The sequence below is a fragment of the Pseudochaenichthys georgianus genome, chromosome 15 (genome assembly GCF_902827115.2).
Source record: "Pseudochaenichthys georgianus chromosome 15, fPseGeo1.2, whole genome shotgun sequence".
Lineage (NCBI taxonomy): Eukaryota > Metazoa > Chordata > Actinopteri > Perciformes > Channichthyidae > Pseudochaenichthys > Pseudochaenichthys georgianus.
Genome location: NC_047517.1, coordinates 31,855,192 through 31,876,086, shown reverse-complemented (window position 1 = coordinate 31,876,086; position 20,895 = coordinate 31,855,192). Strand labels below are relative to the sequence as shown.

The 20,895-nt window shown below is 39.2% G+C and overlaps 2 protein-coding genes across 5 annotated transcripts in view; both read left to right on the top strand.

The window, feature by feature from the left end:
* Positions 1 to 9,835, top strand: part of LOC117459292 (inactive phospholipase D5-like) — an 87,410-nt gene extending 77,575 nt beyond the window's left edge. For both annotated transcript variants that reach the window (XM_034100034.2, XM_034100035.2), the window contains exons 6-10: positions 700 to 897; positions 5,010 to 5,146; positions 5,253 to 5,418; positions 5,510 to 5,600; positions 6,168 to 9,835. In XM_034100034.2, coding sequence (XP_033955925.1) covers positions 700 to 897; positions 5,010 to 5,146; positions 5,253 to 5,418; positions 5,510 to 5,600; positions 6,168 to 6,721 — 1,146 coding nt within the window. In that variant the 3' untranslated portion in view covers positions 6,722 to 9,835. The remainder of the gene's footprint in view (positions 1 to 699; positions 898 to 5,009; positions 5,147 to 5,252; positions 5,419 to 5,509; positions 5,601 to 6,167) is intronic.
* A 1,411-nt stretch (positions 9,836 to 11,246) lies between these two features.
* cfap36 (cilia and flagella associated protein 36) lies at positions 11,247 to 20,749 on the top strand. 3 transcript variants are annotated; one of them, XM_034100006.1, is made up of 12 exons: positions 11,247 to 11,602; positions 12,334 to 12,398; positions 12,514 to 12,615; positions 14,237 to 14,351; positions 14,430 to 14,517; positions 16,673 to 16,820; positions 17,029 to 17,121; positions 17,506 to 17,611; positions 17,779 to 17,951; positions 18,219 to 18,365; positions 18,765 to 18,869; positions 19,585 to 20,749. In XM_034100006.1, exons 1-12 carry the CDS (start codon positions 11,497 to 11,499, stop codon positions 19,666 to 19,668), a joined length of 1,332 nt encoding a protein of 443 aa, XP_033955897.1. In that variant the 5' UTR covers positions 11,247 to 11,496; the 3' UTR covers positions 19,669 to 20,749. The 3 variants fall into 3 exon arrangements, with proteins under 3 accessions (XP_033955897.1, XP_033955898.1, XP_033955899.1); XM_034100007.2 differs by lacking the exon at positions 17,029 to 17,121; XM_034100008.2 differs by lacking the exon at positions 18,765 to 18,869.
* The last annotated feature ends 146 nt before the right edge of the window (positions 20,750 to 20,895 follow it).

Genomic DNA, 20,895 nt, shown 5'->3' with positions numbered 1-20,895 from the left:
GGTTTATTAAAGCGGGGACATATTTCGTAGGCATTTGTATCTATCTTCAGACACCTTGAGATACAAATGGCACTCTGCATGTTAGTGTGTTTTGTTGGGAATATTAGAGGTTGTATCAAAGAAGACATTCGTAAATGGGATCGAAGCTTTGTTTAGGAATACTTACATCATGAAAACAAGGCAGGGAGAGAAAATATGTGCAAGCTGAAAAGCTGAAATTGACAAGTGAGTCGTTGAAATGAAAATGTAATAGAACAAAGAAAGAAAAGTGTGAACAAAGAAACAGTAAGATCTTCTATGACCCTGCTGATGTTGTGAAGATGGGCTTTGGATGACAGTTGACAAGAGGAAGGAGCCATGAGAGTGTTGGAGAAGTATAAAAGTGTTTTAAAAAGATAGATCAGTGGGCGGAGGTGGCGAAGTCGATAGGGACTTTGCTTGGCAACTGGAAGGTCACCAGTTCAAGTCCCATGCAGAGAAACAATTTCCCCATGAGGGATTAATAAAAAATAAAAAAAAGTCTATCAGATCAAGCGAGATTACTTGGAAAGAAGGAAATCTGGTGTTGACATTGTGATACACATCATTTTGTTGATCCTGAAAGTAATGACGATAATGTTCAGGATCATAACAAACATACTGATGTGAATGTTGGCTGTCTTCATTAATGATCTAACAGAGACTGTGTTTGCTCTCCAGAGGAAGGAGCTGGGGGTGTTGGTGTACGACTGCAGCTGTCTGGCTCTGGACCTCCACCGAGTGTTCAGCCTCTACTGGGGGCTCCAGTACAGAGACTTCATCCCCTCCTTCTGGTCCAAGCGCCTCTTTGCCCTTTTCAACAGGGACGAACCGCTGGAGCTCACTCTGAACAATACAAAGGCTCAGGCCTACGTCTCGGTAAGTGACGGATTTCAATGTAGTTTTTAGATTGGATAACTCTCAGCCACTGTCATTGAGATTTAGTGTTTGATTTAGTTTCATCCAGGATTAAAATGATGAAATACATATGCGTTTCAATATGCTGTTATTTATACTCTGATTAAAATGTTTGCACAAAGTTTCACCTTAAAATGTACATGTTTGAATAAACCAAAAGTTCTGTGGGTGAAAAAGTAGGACGTTGGAAGCAGCCATCGTTAACGAAATGTGTTTCCTGTCAATACAAGTTAGATGTTTGCTGTGAATTGCTGTGTATTTCGGCATTGGTTAAGATACTAATACTATAGTGCTGTCTATGTAGTCATTAGGAAGAGATTTCGGACACAAAACACACCTGTGTAAACACCCACACAGGTGTTTTGAGTCACTGATTGATTAGACCTCAGATAAGGTTGCCAGAATGGAAATTAGGCAATGTGACGTCAACATTATGAATGATAAAGGTATATTAATTCAGACATCAAATGGACATGGGTAATATTGTTCACTGATGTCCTTTGCCTTCAAGTACTTAAAATGTAACTTTTTGCTTAATTCCCAGAATTTGTTAAAGTTACATTCACGCTGGAAAACACATATTATGGCTTTCTTGCTCTAACTTTAAGTACAGCACACTCAAGAATTCCCATCTCCAGTCGAAGTGACAGTTAGTTCAATGTTTGATGCTGAGTGTCTCTGCAGGACGCTGTGTCTTTCAGTGTCATCCGATTTCTGGAGATGATTGATGGGGATGTCATCCTACCTGCAGAAAATGTGGCTGAGCTGTCCGTCCCTAAAGATTAATATCAACACAAAAAAAGCGCATACAAAGTACACATGTAGAAGTGTCTGACAGCAAGAATTGAAAGTGAAACTTCAAGACATGAGCACTGACAAACACCAACACACACACATAAAACAAAGAAAGACAATCACATTTGTGTAATTCTGGTAAACGATAAAAATGATGAGAGCTGAATTGGTTATTTCAATGAAAACAGTTCTGAAAACGAATCATTCTGCATATTATTAAGATGTCCCTCTAAGTCACTGTGGTAATAAACATCTATTTACCAATTACAATTGTCAGATAGTCACTGACTGTGTCCGTGGCGTCCAGTTGTGACGCTCCTAGGCTCCTTCAGCGTCATAAAGGGACGCAAATAGCTTTCAACTGATTGCAATGTATTCCCATCTGCGGCGGGATTTGACGCTCATAGAAGCACGGCATTCGTTTGTGTCGGCTGCCCTTAAAGGCAATGTGAGCGTCCATTCCCATTGGATAACGGAGAATTGTACACCCGGAAGTAAGTATTCCTCTTACTGTCGATTGATTTTACAGTGATATCTGCACTACTCATCGACTAAAAACACCAGATTATCCTTTTTAATTACACAACATTGATTGGTTTAAATTGTGTGCAATGCTTTTGGATTTTTCCCCTTCGATTCGGAGAAACAAATATGTTTTCAGAGTAAAGGATGGCAGAAGACACTACACTACCCAGAATCCCCAGCTATCGTTTGGACTACACCATGTGCTCTGTTTGACAAACCCCGTGATAGTCCTCAAGCTCTGTGATTGGAGAGTGTGCTCCGAGAGTTAAGCCGATTCTCGAACAGCACTTGAAATGGGATGGAATCACGGCAGACTGTCCAAAACTGGATTTGAACGGGTCCACCGCGTCCCCCCCTCCCCCACCCCATCCCCAGAACTACACATGCTGGCTATTCTGTTTCGCAACATGTTCTCTATCTATGGCAGGTCTCTACTGGGAGTTGTAGTTTTAAAAGACGTTTTCGTATTTCCCATAATAAGAAGTTGCCAGTATTAAACTGTGTACATCCCTGGAGGTTTAGGGGATAGGAAACACTCACATTTAAAACATATAATTAATAAATGGGTGAAAATTGCTTGTGCCCATAATGGGCAGCATTAATATACACACATGCCAGCTAAGGTCAGAAGAGCTTTATTTAACAGCTGGTCTTATGTTTGTGACCCCTGTTGTTAATTGATAACATTACATTACATTACATTAATTGATAAGCCTGAAACTGCACTTGTCAAGGTTCAGAGGCAAATTTTGCAAATATGGCAGTCGCCATTGATCAGCTTAAGATAAGATATACTTTATTGATCCCAAGTTGGAACATTTGCGTTACATCAGCATGTGTAACAGTTGTAAATATGCAGTGGTGTTTATTTGTAAATCATTTAGTATAATCACACAAATTCTGTGTTTTATATTTAACAATTCTGTGTTCTTTATTTATTGATTGTTCAATACCTGACAAGGCCGGAGATGAAATATCTACATACATCTTATAAGAGTATAATACATTATGTATAATATCAGTTAAAATAAGTGCTTCAAGATAGTTAACATTGCTGGAGGTATGCACAAATTGATAGATGTCTTGTAATGCACTATTGAGGAACCTGCGACCCAAGTTTTTCATTCAATGCATAACTACACCATAGTTGTGTATTAGGCCTATATGATATGTCAATAAACCTTAGAAAATCTTGAAATCTTGAAAGGGATGTGCAAAATAGTCATTATATACAGTCTTTACTTAACTATTAGTAGAGAATAACTTTATAGGGATCCTATTAATATCTAATAATAAAGATAATGACATTCAATAACATGCTTTAACCACTAGGTGTCCCTTTATATCAGCTGTGCACCTTTATGGTGTAAATACAGCCTATCTACCAATTGGATCAAATATAAAAGTGAGCCGAATTAGTGTTGATACTGCAAGGAGACGTATTGTGTGAAAAGAAATCTAAGATGTTGTTTAATGGCTGATATATTTATGATCCACGTCACGTTTTCAGTTCCTCATGTTTGTCTAGAAGTCTTCTCATCAGGGCTCTATAAATACAGAACTACGGCACATATGTAATATTTAATGCAGCCGAACCGTGTATTACAATGCCGTTATGTGATGACTTTCAAAGAGAAAAGCAAGCACACTCGGAATAAAGTATTATTTTATTTCTTACATTTTTTTTCGTTCTGTTTTCGGTATTTGTTAATGACGATGTGCTCTGAGATGTGAGACTGGAATTGTACAGGGGAAAATAACGTAGGCTATCTTTAGATGCGGATTTTGTTAAACTAATACGTTTGCGCTGTGGACCAACACTATACATTGACGGGGAAGGGGGTAGCAATAAAGATAACACCATTAAACAATTACACAACATAACAGAAATAATATCGATAGCATTGTCCCTAGCAACCACCTTGGTAACAATGAAAACGTCGCGATTTCCTGAAGTAATCTTCGTAATAACTAGCAAACTAAAGATCATGTACATCCACTGCACACATAATCTGAAATAACAACTCATATTTCTCGCATCAAATGACATCAAAACGCATTTTAATGGCCAAACTAACTTTCAAATAGGCATTTTCCACCGAGAACGAAGTTCGGCCATGTTTTCTTTTTCTGCAGGGAGAAATTTGAAGATCACGTGACATAGACGCCAGCCATTGGAATGAATGGTGAAAAAAACGGGGTTTGTCAAACAGAGCACATGGTGTAGTCCAAACGATAGCTGGGGATTCTGGGTAGTGTAGTGTCTTCTGCCATCCTTTACTCCGAAAAAATATTTGTTTCTCCGAATCGAAGGGGAAAAATACAAAAGCATTGCACACAATTTAAACCAATCAATGTTGTGTAATTATCAAGGATAATATGGTGTTTTTTAGTCGATGAGTAGTGCAGATATCACTGTAAAATCAATCGACAGTAAGAGGAATACTTACTCCCGGGTGTACAATTCTCCGTTATCCAATGGGAATGGACGCTCACATTGCCTTTAAGGGCAGCCGACACAAACGAATGCCGTGCTTCCAAGAGCGTCAAATCCCGCCGCAGATGGGAATACATTGCAATCAGTTGAAAGCTATTTGCGTCCCTTTATGATGCTGAAGGAGCCTAGGAGCGTCACAACTGGACGCCACGGACACTGACCAAACGTCGCTCCTGGACGCTTAGGGAGTGAGAGTGTGTTGTCTGATCATGCAATGCTAATACTTGTCTTTGCATGACTTATTCTCTGGCGACAGAGCTCCCCAGATTTTTTCATCCCCAAACATCGTAGCAGTGATCTTGAAGCCATTTCAAGGGTCATCCAGGAGGCCCGCCAATTCATATATATCTCCATCATAGATTACCTGCCCCTCCTCAGCCGCAACACTCAAAGGTAAGAACCACTTTTAAATTTCTTTGGATGGGCTCTTATCATTAAAAAATGCTATGCTTTGCTTTGGTTCAAGTGATTTAAACTCTTTGTTTGTTCCTATGCCAAGTTACTGGTCTCGTATCGACGCTCTTATCCGGGAGGCTCTGATCCTGAGGAAGGTCCGGGTTCGTCTGCTGATAAGTTGCTGGGAAAAGACTCAACCACTTAGCTTTAACTTCCTCTGGTCCTTGAGGAGTCTGTGCATGGACCAGGCCAACTGCTCAATGGAAGTTGTAAGTACAAGCCAACATCGTATTTTCAACTCTACAGATATGCTTTATCGATGCTAACTGCACAACTATCCATGTGTGTCTGTGTGTGCAGAAGTTCTTCAACCCCAGAGTGCAGAGCGATGGCAGTCTTCAGGGAATAAACCACAACAGGTTTATGGTGACAGATAGAGCCATTTATTTAGGTGAGCTCATCGACGACTCAACTTTATGACTCTGTCCTACATACTTCTGCTCACCTCAAGCACACAGCAAATGTGTTTTTTTCAGCTTGTTGAGGTTATGCATTGATCTCGAGTGGTTAGGATAGTCCATCTGTCAGGGTTAAGGACCTGAACAAACCGAGGTCTGTATCTTGCAAAATATAGACGCCTCAATAATCTAGTGCTTGAATGTTTAGCATGGTGGACCTAGCAAAGAAAAAAACGAGATTCATCATATTGCCCCATTCTAGCTAATCACCTCCTGGTTCCAGCTCTGTACTGAACACATGAAAGAGAGGTTAACTTTCACATAATCTCAACCGTCTAACTCAAAAAGAAAGAAACGTTTTTCACTAAAAGGCCAATGATGACTATACAAGTCTATCTTCAATGGTAGTATATTTTCATTTATCCAATGGCACTACATGATAATGTTTAAAAAACCTAATTCAGGTCATCTTGGTATGTTTTTTTTGCCTTATTTGTTGTGCTATAAGGTGTTTTTGATACTGCTGCAACTGATATGTTTCTTGCTTGGTGTCCTGACAGGTAACCTTGACTGGTTGGGGAATGAGTTTACCTTTAACACTGGAGTAGGCCTGGTGATCAGTCAGCCAGAGGGCATCGAGGAGAGGAACTCTACAGTGGTGGAGCAGCTACAGGCTACATTCGAGAGGGACTGGTTTTCTCGTTACACCCACTCACTGCAGGCCAACAAGACGAACGTCTGCAGCAAACAGCAGATCAACAGGCTCGTGCCGGACAAACCTGGCCACCTGGACAATGCACCAATGCCTATCAGCGTAGACCCGCATGATAACGGACCTGCACCAATTAGACACAAACACCAAGATGATGGACAGGCCCATGTTAAAACAAACCACCATGACGACAGACTTAGCAAAATTTCTCTGCAAGGCAAGGCCGATGGGCTGGAGCCAATTATAGACAGTTACCAAGACAGGGCACAAGTCAAAATGAGCCATGACCTTGACAGCAGACAGGTTCAAATCAAAGGTAATCACCGAGACAATCCAATGGATCTTCCCAGTCAGTCAGCTGAGAGCAGCGGCAGCAGAGAGATCTTAAACGGGTCGCTGTGACCGAGGAGCTTAATGAGAACTACTCTCTTCCAGGTACAATGGACTGGATCTTTGTAGCAATTTGTTGTTGCCATTTTGAAAAACGTTGAAGATATTTAAGTGATATTTGGTTTGAAGGACTTGGTCATGTTCATGAAAGAACTCAGGAAGGAAAGTATATGCTCTGATGCAGTCTGGCACTTTTGACAGATTTTTTAAGAATGAAACCAAAACATTTTGGTTGAGAAGAAACACTGAATAATACAGATATATAAACGTACAACTTTGCTACTTATTTAATCTTACTCCTCTCCTTGTTGAGATCTCTCAAGCCAAGGAAACAGATTGAATCTTTTTGATTGCCTAATTATTATATGTCACTTTAGATGTTTGTGGCAGTCATTATTTATCACCCTTTAAAAGGGGAAAATACGCCTGCATGAATATGCAGAGATTGGAAGCAGTCTAGCTACAATAGCTACATTGAGCATTTAGGAACACTCCAAAGTCATGGAAGATTTACTACACACCTTCACATGTTGTGTATCTTTTATCGCCTCTTAATTCTGTTTGTGTAGCTCCAGCAGTATCCTGAATAAGTTGCTTGCATTTAAATTGTTACTTCTAAAACTGATAACCTATTTATTCGAACAAAGCAACCTGAAACCATCTGTTCAGTAATGGATTCAGATGCTCTAATGTCAAATTATATTAATACAAAACAACCCTGTGTGTATATGTTAACACAGATCCCAGTCATATTTTATATTTAATTTGTCGCACTAACTTTCTGATTTGAATCCCATTTATTCCTGGAATTTAGCCCATTACTCATTTTGTGTTCTGACCCAGAGTTAAGAAGCTGGGGCTCTAAAGGAATTGATCACATCAGGACCACCATGATTTATCCTCAATACCAGAAGCACTAAAACACTGTAGACAGCTGGTTTAACCCAAGACTTGAGGCGCCGTATATCTCTGAATAGCAGGTTGGTGTACAAGACATTTTTTTTATTTTAAGGGCGGTAATATTGAATTGGATGATGCACATATTCTACTCCACAACACCAAATATACTAAGGTGTGTATTTTCCATCAGACGCTGCCAGTGAAAAATGACTGCCTTCATTGGTTTTTGTGAAAGGCAGATGTTTTCCCCAGGATGAAGAGGAGCCATAGATCTGAAAGGCTTCTTATAATCATTTAAGTTACCAAATATAAATCCTAGGAAAAGAAGATCGAATGGGTATCTATAGTATTCTGCCGAATGCAATGTGATTTATTGAACAAATACTAAAGGAGCAGGTAGAAGAAGGGCCAGAGGGTCTCTGCTGTGCAATCAATACAATGCATTTTTAACAGAGCCTGACAGTTGCAGTTGCTGCAATTTAATTTCAAGGACACTGTTACTTGTCTCCTCTGACTGATGTATTATTACCTTTACCGTGTTGAGGTAAAGGAAACACTTCATGAAAGAACACTTTTCAATGAAAGCTGGTAGCAGCTTTTATTTGCATTTTTGAAATGTCTAATACCTTTACACACTCTTTATGGCACTTTTTGCAACAATGCTTTAGATTTTGTGTTGCTAGAAAAAACGTTTACTTCCAAAGCCATTAGTCAAGGAAACATTACCAGAAAGATGTTTGATGAGAAATATGCTGAACCTGATGCTCAGAGCTTTAACGTGAAAGCATGAGGTGAAATGAGTGTGTCTTTTGAAATAACTTAGCAGGAATAACTGTTGTATACTTTTAAGGAAACATGTTAATTTCCAGGTTCACAGGTTATATTTTCAGTTCCTGAAATCTGAATAGCTTGTTGAATCCCATGTTTTTAAGCTTGTAATTACTCCAGATGTATGTGCACAAGAACTGCACAAGTGAGGCTTTTATGTTATGTCCCCTTTAATTCCGCCACAAAACTGAAGTTTTTACAACAGAATGCATAAAAGGTTTGGCTGTAAGAATTATATATTGCACCATTGTTGTTGGATATCAGAAAACACATCAAGAGACTATTTAAATCCGATCATGATGGATAACTTCTGCCATCTAGAGGTTGTCTTGAGAAAAACATTTCTTACTTTCTTAACCAAAGTATTTTTAACAACTGCTGTCTATATGCCACTTCTTATGAAGCGTATAAACGGCAGCAGAGGTTTTTCCTGCTTCTTTTTTTTAACAATAATGATGTTGATAGCTACCATTTATTGGTTTGAGGTGATCAGAAGATCTTTTTTTAAAACACACATATTGTAGGTTGGAAGTAAATGTATTGCTAATGTAGCCTGATCAAAAATAATGTAATGAATGCAATAGGTACATGTTAAACGATAACATGCATAAAACAAAACACAACTTCCCATGCTTCTGTGTTTGCACGTTTTCTCTTTCTGTATTCATTCATTAACTGTTTCATGACTCTTATATGAACCAAGCACTATCATATGTTTCATTTGTAGAACAGCTTCTCCATATCGAGTGAGTAGAGCCTAATGAGTATTATCTCAATAACAACATATTGTCTTGCAAAGCATTACATCAACACGCAACATTGACAGCTGGTCTGGAGTCAGATTCAGTTTACGCTGCTATTATAGTATTGTTGCACAGGGGGCAGGAATGCTGCTAATTCACCCTGTACACCCGCTTTTAGTTTACATTTTATTTTCAAACTATTTTGATAATTAAAACAGTGAATATTTTCCAGTTAGCAAGGAACACAACTCAACCTTTAATCAGCAACTGTTTACAATCTGCTACGGCTACAAAAATAATAGGAAGGTTTCCGTAACACACTTTTAAAAAACTGAGCAATATTTGCTGAATACTTTGTGAAATATACAGGATAGATGGATGAATATTCTGGATGGGTTTTAAGGTAGCTGCCAAGTGTTACAGACTGACATACTAACTGTCTGGGCCAATTTAAATGTTTACTGTTAAAGCTTTGTCGCCTACCTTTATTCTATTGACTTGTTTCGGCATGACTGCTGCTTGCATGCCCTGCCTTTATGAACTGTGCACAGAAGCTATGAGTTTTTTTAGAGATAATAATGATCATAATGAAAGCATATATACCTTTAAAAAAACAAAACAGAAGGAATGTATATTTATTAAACACTCTTGATAATGCAAACTACTGAATTATATGATTGCTATGTTTTTACTCTTAATAAAAAATATATATACTCTAAGCTTTTTATGTGTGGGTGTGTTTGTGCTTAGTGTAAGTGATGTGTGTTTCCTTAACACAAAGCTGTTAATTAAAGCAGGATGGCTTACCTCAGAAGTTAATCCTTCCCGCATTGTGGCTGTCACTCAGGCCTGTGTAACCCTAATGGACTGTTCCCTTAACCCAACTCACTGAAAGGTAAAAGTGGCACAGACATTTTAAATGCTGTATTTCAATCCACACATACAAATCAAGATACAAACACAAGGCAACATGTTGCTGATATGTATCAAATGGTTATATGTTTTTGTAAAAATGTGATCTGTAACTCATCCTCAGTGCATCCAAATGACACCTGGTTTGTTTGTTTTTATGGAATAAATTCAATGTTCAACCATTTCAGACATGCAAGTTCAACATAGTGAATGTTATAACATAATATATATATTTTAAACACGATGATAATTGAAACAATTTATAACATAATACCTGGATAAATAAACTCCATAAACATAAACTTGTAGGAAAATTATGCATTATTTTTTCAATATTTTCATAGTATTTCTTCATAGTATAACAATATTGTTCATTTTTTAGTAAATATAAATGCACAGGTGGAAGAAGTACTGAGACCGTGTACTTAAGGTCAATTCTTAGTACTCATTATGCAGATTGGCCCTTTCCAGAACAATATATTTGATATGTTTTAATTATAATTTATTGTTGCATTTCAGTGGTATCAGAGCTTGTAAAAGTGCAGTTAAATTAAATTACTTTGTTGACTTCAGGGTAGATTTTGAATGTTGCAGGCGTAACTAACGTGTTGACTATATTTTACATTATTAATTAAAATCTGCAAAGTCAGAAAAGGTGGAGTGGAGTAAAAGTACACAATTTACCTATTGTAGTAGGGTAGAAGTATAGAATATTAAAACATTGAAATAATAATTAATAATAATTAGTTAAGTACAAATTCCTCAAAATTGTAATTGAGTAAATGTTTCAAATATTTCTATTGAGAAGAAGCATACAGTTCAGTTGTAAGCAACAGTACAGACTTCTTTGGGGTGGCAATCATGCTTCCATTTGTCAACATAGAAGACAAACAGAACAGCCAACAAGGAATAATTAAGAAAAGAACATAACATGACAGGGATACCATACTTAATGACATACAAAGTCATAGTGGGAAAGAACATACAAAATATTAGCCTATATATAATACAAATAAATAAACTTAAAGGATGTACTTTAGTAAATGTACTTAGTTACTCTACACCACTGTAGGTGTTTAATGTTAGTGTCACACACTCATACGTGTCTGGGCTTGAGCACCAACGGACTGACGTAACGGTTACCTTAGCAACCGATTAAGCGTCACCAGTCCGGGCTTCAAATTCATGAGTGCGCTTTTCTTCCCGGAGACCGTCCCGTCGAGAGAGAGAGGGCAAAACAGCCCCTGCGACGCTCAGAGGAGACTCCTTCATGAAGAACAATACACCAGATGTCTTTTTCCATCATTTCTGGTTGTGTTTCTTCGTGCTGTAGCGGAGCGGGACGCGCAGGACTGACGAACATCACCGGGCTGGTGTTGTTGTTTTTACCGAGCAGCAGCCACCATGGCTGAGGAAGAAAGTGAGTGGATTTTGGAGAGCATCGTTGGCTACCTGGGGAGTCCCGAGTGGGTCATTCCTGTCTCGGACTTTATGGAAAACAAATGCACAGGTAAGGTATTTAAAAAAAACAGCAATTTGTAGACTTCTGGCTACCTCTTTGGAGATGTGTGGAACGTTAGCACGGTGGCTAAGCTAAGGCTAACAATGTTTTGTTGACATTTTGTCAGGCTATAATACTTTGTACCGTTCACTAACTTTACACTTTTCTTAATAAACGTTTTTTGTGCAAGTTAATCAGAATGTAATAACATAAAGTCAATATGAAGCCACAAAGGACACAATTAGAGAATCATAACAGAAAAAGTAGTTAACTAGCTTGCAAAGTAGAAACCTCAGCTATCAAAAAGGTCATATATACTGAGGTGGGAGAAGTACTTAGATCTTCTACTTAAGTAAAAGTAGAAGTAACAGAGTGTAGGAATACTAACAAGTAAAAGTCCTGAAATTGAAATGTTACCCAAGTAAGAGCACAAAAGTATTGGCCTTTAAAATATACTTAAAGTACCAAAAGTAAAAGTACTAATTTTACAGATCCATTTCATAACAATATATATTATATGTTTTGATTATTATTATTATTATTGACGCATTAATGTGTATTAAAGATGGTAAAGGTGCAGCTAATGTAAATGAATGAAAATTGTACTTGAGTACATCTATTTAGTTACTTTACAACACTGCATATATACCGACTTGTCTTATTTATTGTAATGTATTCTCTGGACAGAATATTGATGTTGAATTGATATCATTTGTGTTTTTAATTTGGCCATTTCTTAGTGTTTGATGACGAAGATGAGAATAAGTTATCATACACAGAGATCCACCTGCAGTATAAGAAATTGGTGAGTACAGTCCTTGGCCCAGTTGTGTCAAATTACCTCATCAAAATTAACTCGTTAGTGGTTTTCTCTTGCTGACTCATTAAACTGGACTCATGTAAGCTGCTTTGTTTTGTAGGTGGAGACGCTGCTGGGGAATTACATGCAGGAGGTTGGCATCAACGAGCAGCAGTTTCTGGACGCATGCACCTCTCCGTTTGCCAAGACCAAAACCCTGCAGGTACTTTAAGCTCCCTGTTGGCACCCAGTCTGTGGTGGCACACCCAGTCTGTGGTGGCACACCCCGTCAGCCTGCCAGTGAACCTGATGGGAGGGAATTGGGTTTGACTTACATGACCACGGGTGTCCTGCTTATACCTGAAGCCATACATAATACTGATAATGTAATTAACTTTTACCCATAGGAAAACAATGGTGTCACACACACACACACACACACACACACACACACACACACACACACACACACACACACACACACACACACACACACACACACACACACTAGCATCTAATGTTGCTGCAAAATACTTTTTTTTTCATAACTCTAACTAAAACCTTACATGACATGCTCATGATGATGCTCCTTTAATATTTACATTATATTTTATTCAAATGTTGCAGCACCATGTGGCCAGTCAACTATCTATATATTCAGTACTCCTTATGGCTGACTATCGACAACTGTTTGGGCGAAATTGACCTTGGCCTACTTTAATTTGAAGGTGTTATTATAACGGAAGATACTTTTATCTATAGCCAAAATGAGCTCCTGCTAGGTTTACATAGTTTTATGATGGTATATGTTTTTTCGAGGATTCAGGCACACCGCTGCAACCCTTTTGTTTAGTCAGTTGGAAAAATAACAGCTCCTCAGTTATTCATGTAAAGTTTGTTGTTAATTAATTTACAGTTTCGCAAAGTTGTAACTGTTCACCCAAAACAGGTTAAGCCAAATTGCCAACTAACATGATGTTTTAAAATGTGTTTTTGCACTTAAATATCCATTTTAATGTTGTACTTATATTAGTTTCAGATTGACAGAGATCGGTATTTATCATAATCCTCAGTAAAACTGGATATCATTAATTTCCACTAAATTAATACAAACCAGTTGGAGTCTCCCAAAACAGAGATTAACTTTACCAGAAGTTATACATTGAGCAGTCTCATGCAGTCATACCAACAGTAGTAAGTAGAAACAGCTTATACTGTAGGTTTGGGATTCAGAACGTGGAGACCTGTTAACTAGCAACTCTGAACTTGTATTTAATGTTGTTTGGAAACATTTGCCTAGCATTAGCCTACATGGTGGACAGACCCTTGCATAAAGACAGGAAGCTTGTGTGATAGATTAGGCCTAAGTACTATTCTGTTTGCAAACATAGCTTGCTTAGTCAAAAGTATCCCATGCTGAAAGAACTGAACATCCTGTACTGATCCACAGGGGTTAACAGGCAATGATGATCTCATAGGAACATTGACAATTCATGATTTTAGTTTTTTATAGTACGGCTTATTTATATACGCCTATCGGTGGAAAAAATCAAGCACATTTGGTCCCAGCACTGTCGCTAAAAAATAAACCACAATGGAGAATGTGTTTTATGTATAGCCAGTCAGCAATAGCATTTTTTTCAAATGTGTCAATATCTCGATGTATTTTCTGTAAAGCGTTTTTTACCTCTCTTGACCTGAGAGTAGCTATGCAAGAGGAGGTTAGCCTTCATGATACTTTTTACACCAGCTAGCTAGCTAGTGGTTATGCCATTTATACTTCGTTGTCTTTTTGCGACAGTTATTTCTCATGGTCTTCTATGTGTATTTTATTTGTTGTACAGTCGGTGTTCCAGCCAGTTCTTGCTACAGATGACTTCCAGATGTTTCGCTCACTGATGGTCCAGAAGAACACGGAGCTGCAGCTTCAAGCCCTCAGTGTCATCAAAGAAATGAACGGTAGGCTGGATTAACACACACTCTCAGACAGGAAATCACTCCCGATGAAGCCCCCCCTAACATGCCTGCTGTGTGTAGGGGCCCTCCCAGAGTGTCTGACCGACGGAGTGGACGTGATGACGGAGCTGCAGGATCAGGAGATGAAAATCCTGCAGGAGGTTCTCAAGTAAGTCACAGATTATTATGTTCTCTTCTACTCTCTCTCTCACTCTTATCTTTCTTCCTCTCCCTCTCCCCCCTTTAGCATTATCATATTTGAAGTTCTTGCAGTGGCTAAGAGTTTCTAAATCTAGAAACTAGGATTTGAATGTATTAGATGTCCTGGCCTCAATGAAGGACAAAGTTAGCATGCATGAACGATAGATTCAAAGGTAGAATGAAACATGTATTATTATCCTTATTGTAATATGTAAAGTATGTTTTTAAATGAGTGTTGAGTGAATGAGCTCTTCATATCTACATATAGAGGAGATGTGGGAGTCTGCCATGTTGGACCTTTAAGTTTCTACAGTCAACCTAGATACGGGCTTTTGGCAGGGCTTTTCGTGTTTTTAAATGATCTGAAAGCCACCTCTTTTTCTGAAAACCAAATCCTACACACTGTCCCTTCTTATTTCTGAAATAAAGCACAAAAATCATTCTTATGTAAAAGTGTAATGAAATGTAGTTTCTCTTTATGTATTAAGGCTGAAATACCACAATAAATGCATTCTGAAAAACCTCTCACACTAAGTATACTTAGATATATACTTATCTAATACATTTTGTACTTTTTTATTACTTAATTAGGTGTGAGTTTTTCCTTATTATGCTGTTCTAATATTTCCACATTTTCCTTATGCCTCCACTGTCCGTGTGCCGGGTGTCAGAAGCCGCTGCCCTGCTCTCTCATGGGATTTTGCTCGTGGCCGCGGGGCCAAGTAGAACACTGAGTCTAATTGGACCGCTGTTAAGCTCCTTAGGGTGCAGCTAAATTAGGGTGGAGAGATTGACACTAAACAAACAACTGAGATTATTAGTATTTTTATCCTCATTGTCTTACGAGGATACCTTGGCTGCTGATCAGAGCTGCATCATTCTGCATTCCCCCCGTTGATTTTAGTTTGATTTTAAAATAAAGTGGGAGGCCCTTTGGGAAACTCCAAGATACTAAATGTTTAATGTCACCGTTTTGGCCCTTTTGTGTGAAAACTTAATGCACTGGAAGAATATTCTAATATAGCAATCAGCCTACCAAACAATTTAAGACAAATGATGCAATATACTGCATTTACACTGCATTTACACATATGGCTAGTTAAGTAATTGTGTGCACCTGTACAAATACATCAAACCACTATATTGCATGATTTTGCTTTTACTTGTAATTTAATTTAGCTATCAGTGTCATAAAGCTTTTCTTGTGAATATCAACTAATAGACCATCCTTTCCTTCTTGTACATCTCTTTCTATATGCAACCACACTGGATAATGCTTTGAGAAAGTCTCCTCTAAGGCAAATTAAGTTGTTAAACTAATCAGATTAAAGGATCAGTGTGGTGCCCTGCTAATGCCAGGGCAAGGTGTCTTTTTCTAGTTCATTTATGCTATTAGCCAAGGATTAAATGTATAATAGATCTTTAACTTTATATAAACTAATCTCTTATCACAGCTGGGCTACTAATCCCACTTGGTTTAAGTAGTCTAGGTCAGTGTTTCTCAAACTTTTTCATACCAAGGACCACTTAACCAATAAAAGAACACTCGCGGACCACCTAACTCCACAAATATCCAAAAACACATCGTTTTTTACAAGTCGCCTGAAAATGGTACAAACAAGTGGCCACATGTGTGATGAAGGTGTTTATCTGGGCTATATCATGCAATCGAAAGTGAAACTTAAGCTCGCTCCATTGCGGAGATATTCCCGCGAGAGTGCGGAAAACTTAAATGTATTTATTTATTTCAAATGTGAAATTTTACCAATATACTCACGGACCACTAGGGGGCGCTCACGGAACACCAGTGGTCCGCGGACCACACTTTGAGAAGCACTGGTCTAGGTCAAATGCTCCACCTCTCCATCTTAAGGAGAGTGAAACATCATATGTGCATGAGCCATCAGATTTGGATCTGCTCCAAAAATGTAATGGATGTATCCTTGGCCCATGGACCTGTAGTTCTTCAGTTATCCTGCTGACAAACAAACTTAACCGAAAACATAATTGGTGTAGGGAATAATTATTTCTGCATAAGCCAATTTATGCATAGCAAAAATTCAGACAATGTGCCCTGCATCAATTTTAAAATGTGTATTTATCTTCTGCTACTTTGTCCTCAGGAAGTCAAAAGATGAGTATGATAAGGAAATGTCCAGGAGGCTGCTTTTAGAGCACAAGGTTGGCAGCAGCTCTGATAAGCGATTGGCAGAAAGCAGCAAAGCCCAAAATACCTCCTCTGCTGCCAGCCAACCGAGCGGCGCTGCCAAGGTGAGACCCATGAGCGGAACGAGCCAAATGAGATGTGCAAACCTGCACCAAACCACTTCTTAACTTTTTTTCCCTATCAATTTAGACTTTTACCGTTCAAAAACTGATGCTACCAAAGATAAATAGTTATTTCCAACATCCCTTTCCCGTTACAGTCCACTCGTTTCTTTATATTAATTTCTCCAATGTGTCATTATTCCATGCTAAGGCCAAAGCGGAGAGGAGAGGTGACAGCAGCCAGAGTAACGGTCACCATGCCCCCCCACTAGTGAACGGAAACACAGTCCCTGAGGCTAATCTGGTAACTGAACCCCAAGTAGAAGTATAGTAGCACAGTTAGTGACCTAATAATCAACAGTAGTTTACTGCTCTATCTGAGGATGCATTTATACCTGTATCTGTATCAGCTAACTGTATAAAAAGGGGAGGTTAATATAAAACCCAACATGTGTAAATAAGGTTCTGCATGCTCTTGTTAACAGTAAAGCATCGGTGATTGATCCAGAAATTCAAATTAACTGTACGGTACCAAAGCATGTATGCTTGCACAGTATGATCATCGTCAGCTTCACTCCTGTGATATCTGTGAAATGGTTCCTCTGTAGTTGCAATACTGGGCTGAATCGGATGCAATGTCTGGGTCATCTGTCCAACATGTATTATTGTCTCTGATCCTTCCCTCCAGCTCAACAGCAGACCTGTCACAACAGATGAGAGGCAGACGTTAGCTCGAGCAGGTGGAGAGAGGAAAAGTGCAGCCAAGAGCAGCTCCACTTCTAAACCCTCCCCAGGTAACTCAGAATTAAATATATCAAAAGTACAGTTTTAAAAGGCCAATCCCCTCTGGAGGAGTACTGTGTGTACAGAACAATGGTGTTCTATTGTTTATCTGGTCAATAAACCACATGTTTGTCTCAGAAGCTGCACATTCCCTAACGGATTGAATATGTGTGTGCAGATTGCGGCAGTAACAGTGTGGAGTCCAGAGTCCTTCCTGCAGTGAGACCTCCAGTGAAGTCTGGTGACCCCCCCCTCAGTGCAGGGTCCAGGGAGCAGAGCAGCAGCCTGACCCCCCCCGAGGGCTGGCTGGAGGAGGCTCACAGGGAGGCCGGCTTCTCCAAGCCATACACCGTGAGTCTGTCCTTCTTCCCCTTGTTATGATAATAACACAGATGTGTGCACCTTACAGAATCAGAAGGCCTGTATCAGTCCCACAGAGGGACTGTGAAGTTATAAATTACTGACACAATTAAATTCTGTGTTACGAAGCCTTTCTTTTAGACGAAGTCACAAAATGGAATCTCACACCATGTATGATGGCACAACAATTTCTTCCCAATGATGCCCCAAAACACCTTTATTGAAGCCCTCCTCTGGTTTCCCCCCCCCCCCCCTCAGGAGTTGTCAGCGTCTCAGCAGGAGCAGCTCCAGCAGAGGGCAGCATATCTGCGACAGCAGAGAGACAAGCTGCACGCTCTGAAAAAAGAACAGCAGAAACCCAAACAGACCATCGTACCAGAGGAGGCTCCCGCTGTCGTTACCCCGGTAACTACAGCCTCTTACTGTCCCTCCTTGAACCTTAAAATGCAGCGCAATATGGCTGATGACGTGAGACCAATTAGCTACTCACTATTTCCTAATATTATGGAAATGTTCTTCAGAAATCAAATGATACATATCCATACTTTTCATTTTGGTCACATTTTTATCTTTGATTTCCCAATCTTTGTTATCTCCCATTGTAAAGCGTCCTTGGGTTTCTTGAAAAGCGCTATACAAATCTAAGTTATTATTATTATATAAACGACATTCTCGATTTCACCTGATTTTCTTTAACCCACATTTTCCCTCCTGTTCTTTCCGTTAACCCTCTGTGTGACTTGTTTATTTGGGTTGTTGTTCTTACATTTCTCTCTGCCTGTGTCCGACCTGGCTGCTTGTCAGGAGGCAGTGGGGCAGTCCCAGAGTAACGGGCTCTGTACCCCCCTACCTCCTCCTCCTGCTCCTCTTGCTCCAGCACAGCACTCTGCTCACTCCTCCAAACAGAAGGTGATCCGTCAGCTGCCCGATGTGAACACGTGTCCTCCTCGTACATGCGTAGTGTGGTGTTAGGCTCTCCCTTCTGTCTGTTGTACCGTCTCACACAAACGTGCATTGATATCGTGGATTGAGAGTCGAACCCAATGAAAATCTTAACGTTCGAAAGCTAGCATTTTCATTTACAAACATATCCTCTTCAGATGTTTACAGCTTCATACTATTTTGTTATTTGCTACTACTTTTAAAACCCGTAGGATAGTGATATTTACAATACCAGCTGACATGTTTGCCATGGATCGTTTGTGAAAGTCTGGGGCCTTGAAAGCGTGTGCTAAAACAGAAATTGAAATGTTCTCAAATTGCTAGTAAACAGGCTACGTTCCACTGTGTGCATTTATGTCTCCCGCTTTTGCATCATTGTTTCACGCACTAACTGCCCCGGAGAGTGCTACAATTAGAAAGCTTGAACCGTGTGTCAAACTGTTCCATGTTCGGTCCTTGACTTTTGAGTGAATTGTGCCTGGAAAGTTCTTGAAAGTCCCTTGAATTTGACGGTGAAGTAGATGTGGTAACCCTGAGCTGCTTGTGCTTAGTTTTCTAGTTGTGTTCTTACGTGTGCTTGGTGGTTTTTCCTGCTGATTTTTCACTCCCTCAACATTTTGCCATAAGCCATCTTTTCTATCTGGTTTTTAACTCTAACGCCTGCTCTGCTGTCTTTACACAGGAGATATCGGCTGAGGAGAAGAAGAAACTCCAGAAGAGAAAACATCTGGCTGACAAACTGAAAGAGGAAGTCATCAAGAAATAACTTCCCCTACAACTGCAATATTCTCATGTATAGCCTATCTGATCCAATCCCTTCTAAACAAGCTTCCTCTACTCCTCCTCCTTCAGCCGCATTATTCACCTTGCATAACACAGATCAGGTTTTTACCCAAAGATACCAAAAATAATCAGATCTTCCTTTTCAAAATTGTTCCATTGCTGTCTCCAGAGGAGGAAGGTACATGTTTTTATATTTTGTCTGTCTGTCTGTCTGTCTGTCTGTCTGTCTGTCTGTCTGTCTGTCTGTCTGTCACACACACACACACACACACACACACACAGTGTCCAAAGCGCTGCTACTTTTGCCACTTGGTGAACTATTTTAATTGTAAAGCATTTTAGCATGTCGGTTTCCTAAATGCAAGAATTATGGATTTTTTTTCCATGCACTCATAACCCACAGCTCAAAATCTAACAATGCAGTCGGGCTGCTCAATTCATCGTATTTTAATTGCAATTACGATTTTGGTTTGCAACGAATTATGAAAACATAATCGAAATAAAACGATTAAAAAATAAAAATCAGTTGATTTATTCTTAAAGTTCAGGGATATCAACTGTTTTTCAATAAATGGATGTTTTCAAAGTAAATGGATAATCGTTTTTAATAATCGTGATATCAATGATTGACCCAAATAATCGAGGTTATTATTTTTGCCATAATCGAGTATCCCAGTGCTTCTCTTGATAGTGTGCATGTTTTTTTATTTAACGCTACACTGGTAGGTAATAACTAATTTATCTAGTACCATTGACTGACATAGTGGGTGATTATGGACACATTCCTCAGTTGTTTCTCTAGTCAAGAAGTTCTTCAGAAAAGTTGAAACTCAACATGAGGCACAGCGGGCCTGGAGTTGTATCTCAGAATGTATGTGAAGGGGAAATAAGACGTGAGCCAGCCAATGTGCAGTCTTGTCGTCAGCAGCTACATCAGAGCTGAAAACACTGTGGAAGTTGTGAAGATGAACACAGCCGTGTGATCATGAAGGGGCCAAGAGTGTGTCGCTTCCTGTGAGGCATTCAGTATTTCATGTTTAATAAATCACATTTTATAGAAACAAGCTTGAATCCAGACTGTGTATAAAAACGACTTTCAGTTGGTCGGTAGCTTTTCTCACATTAATCTTTTGATGTACTCTTTTACTCTGAGCCATGTCAATCTTCACGAGTACTAAATATTGTGCTTGAACAATTTTCCTCGTACAAA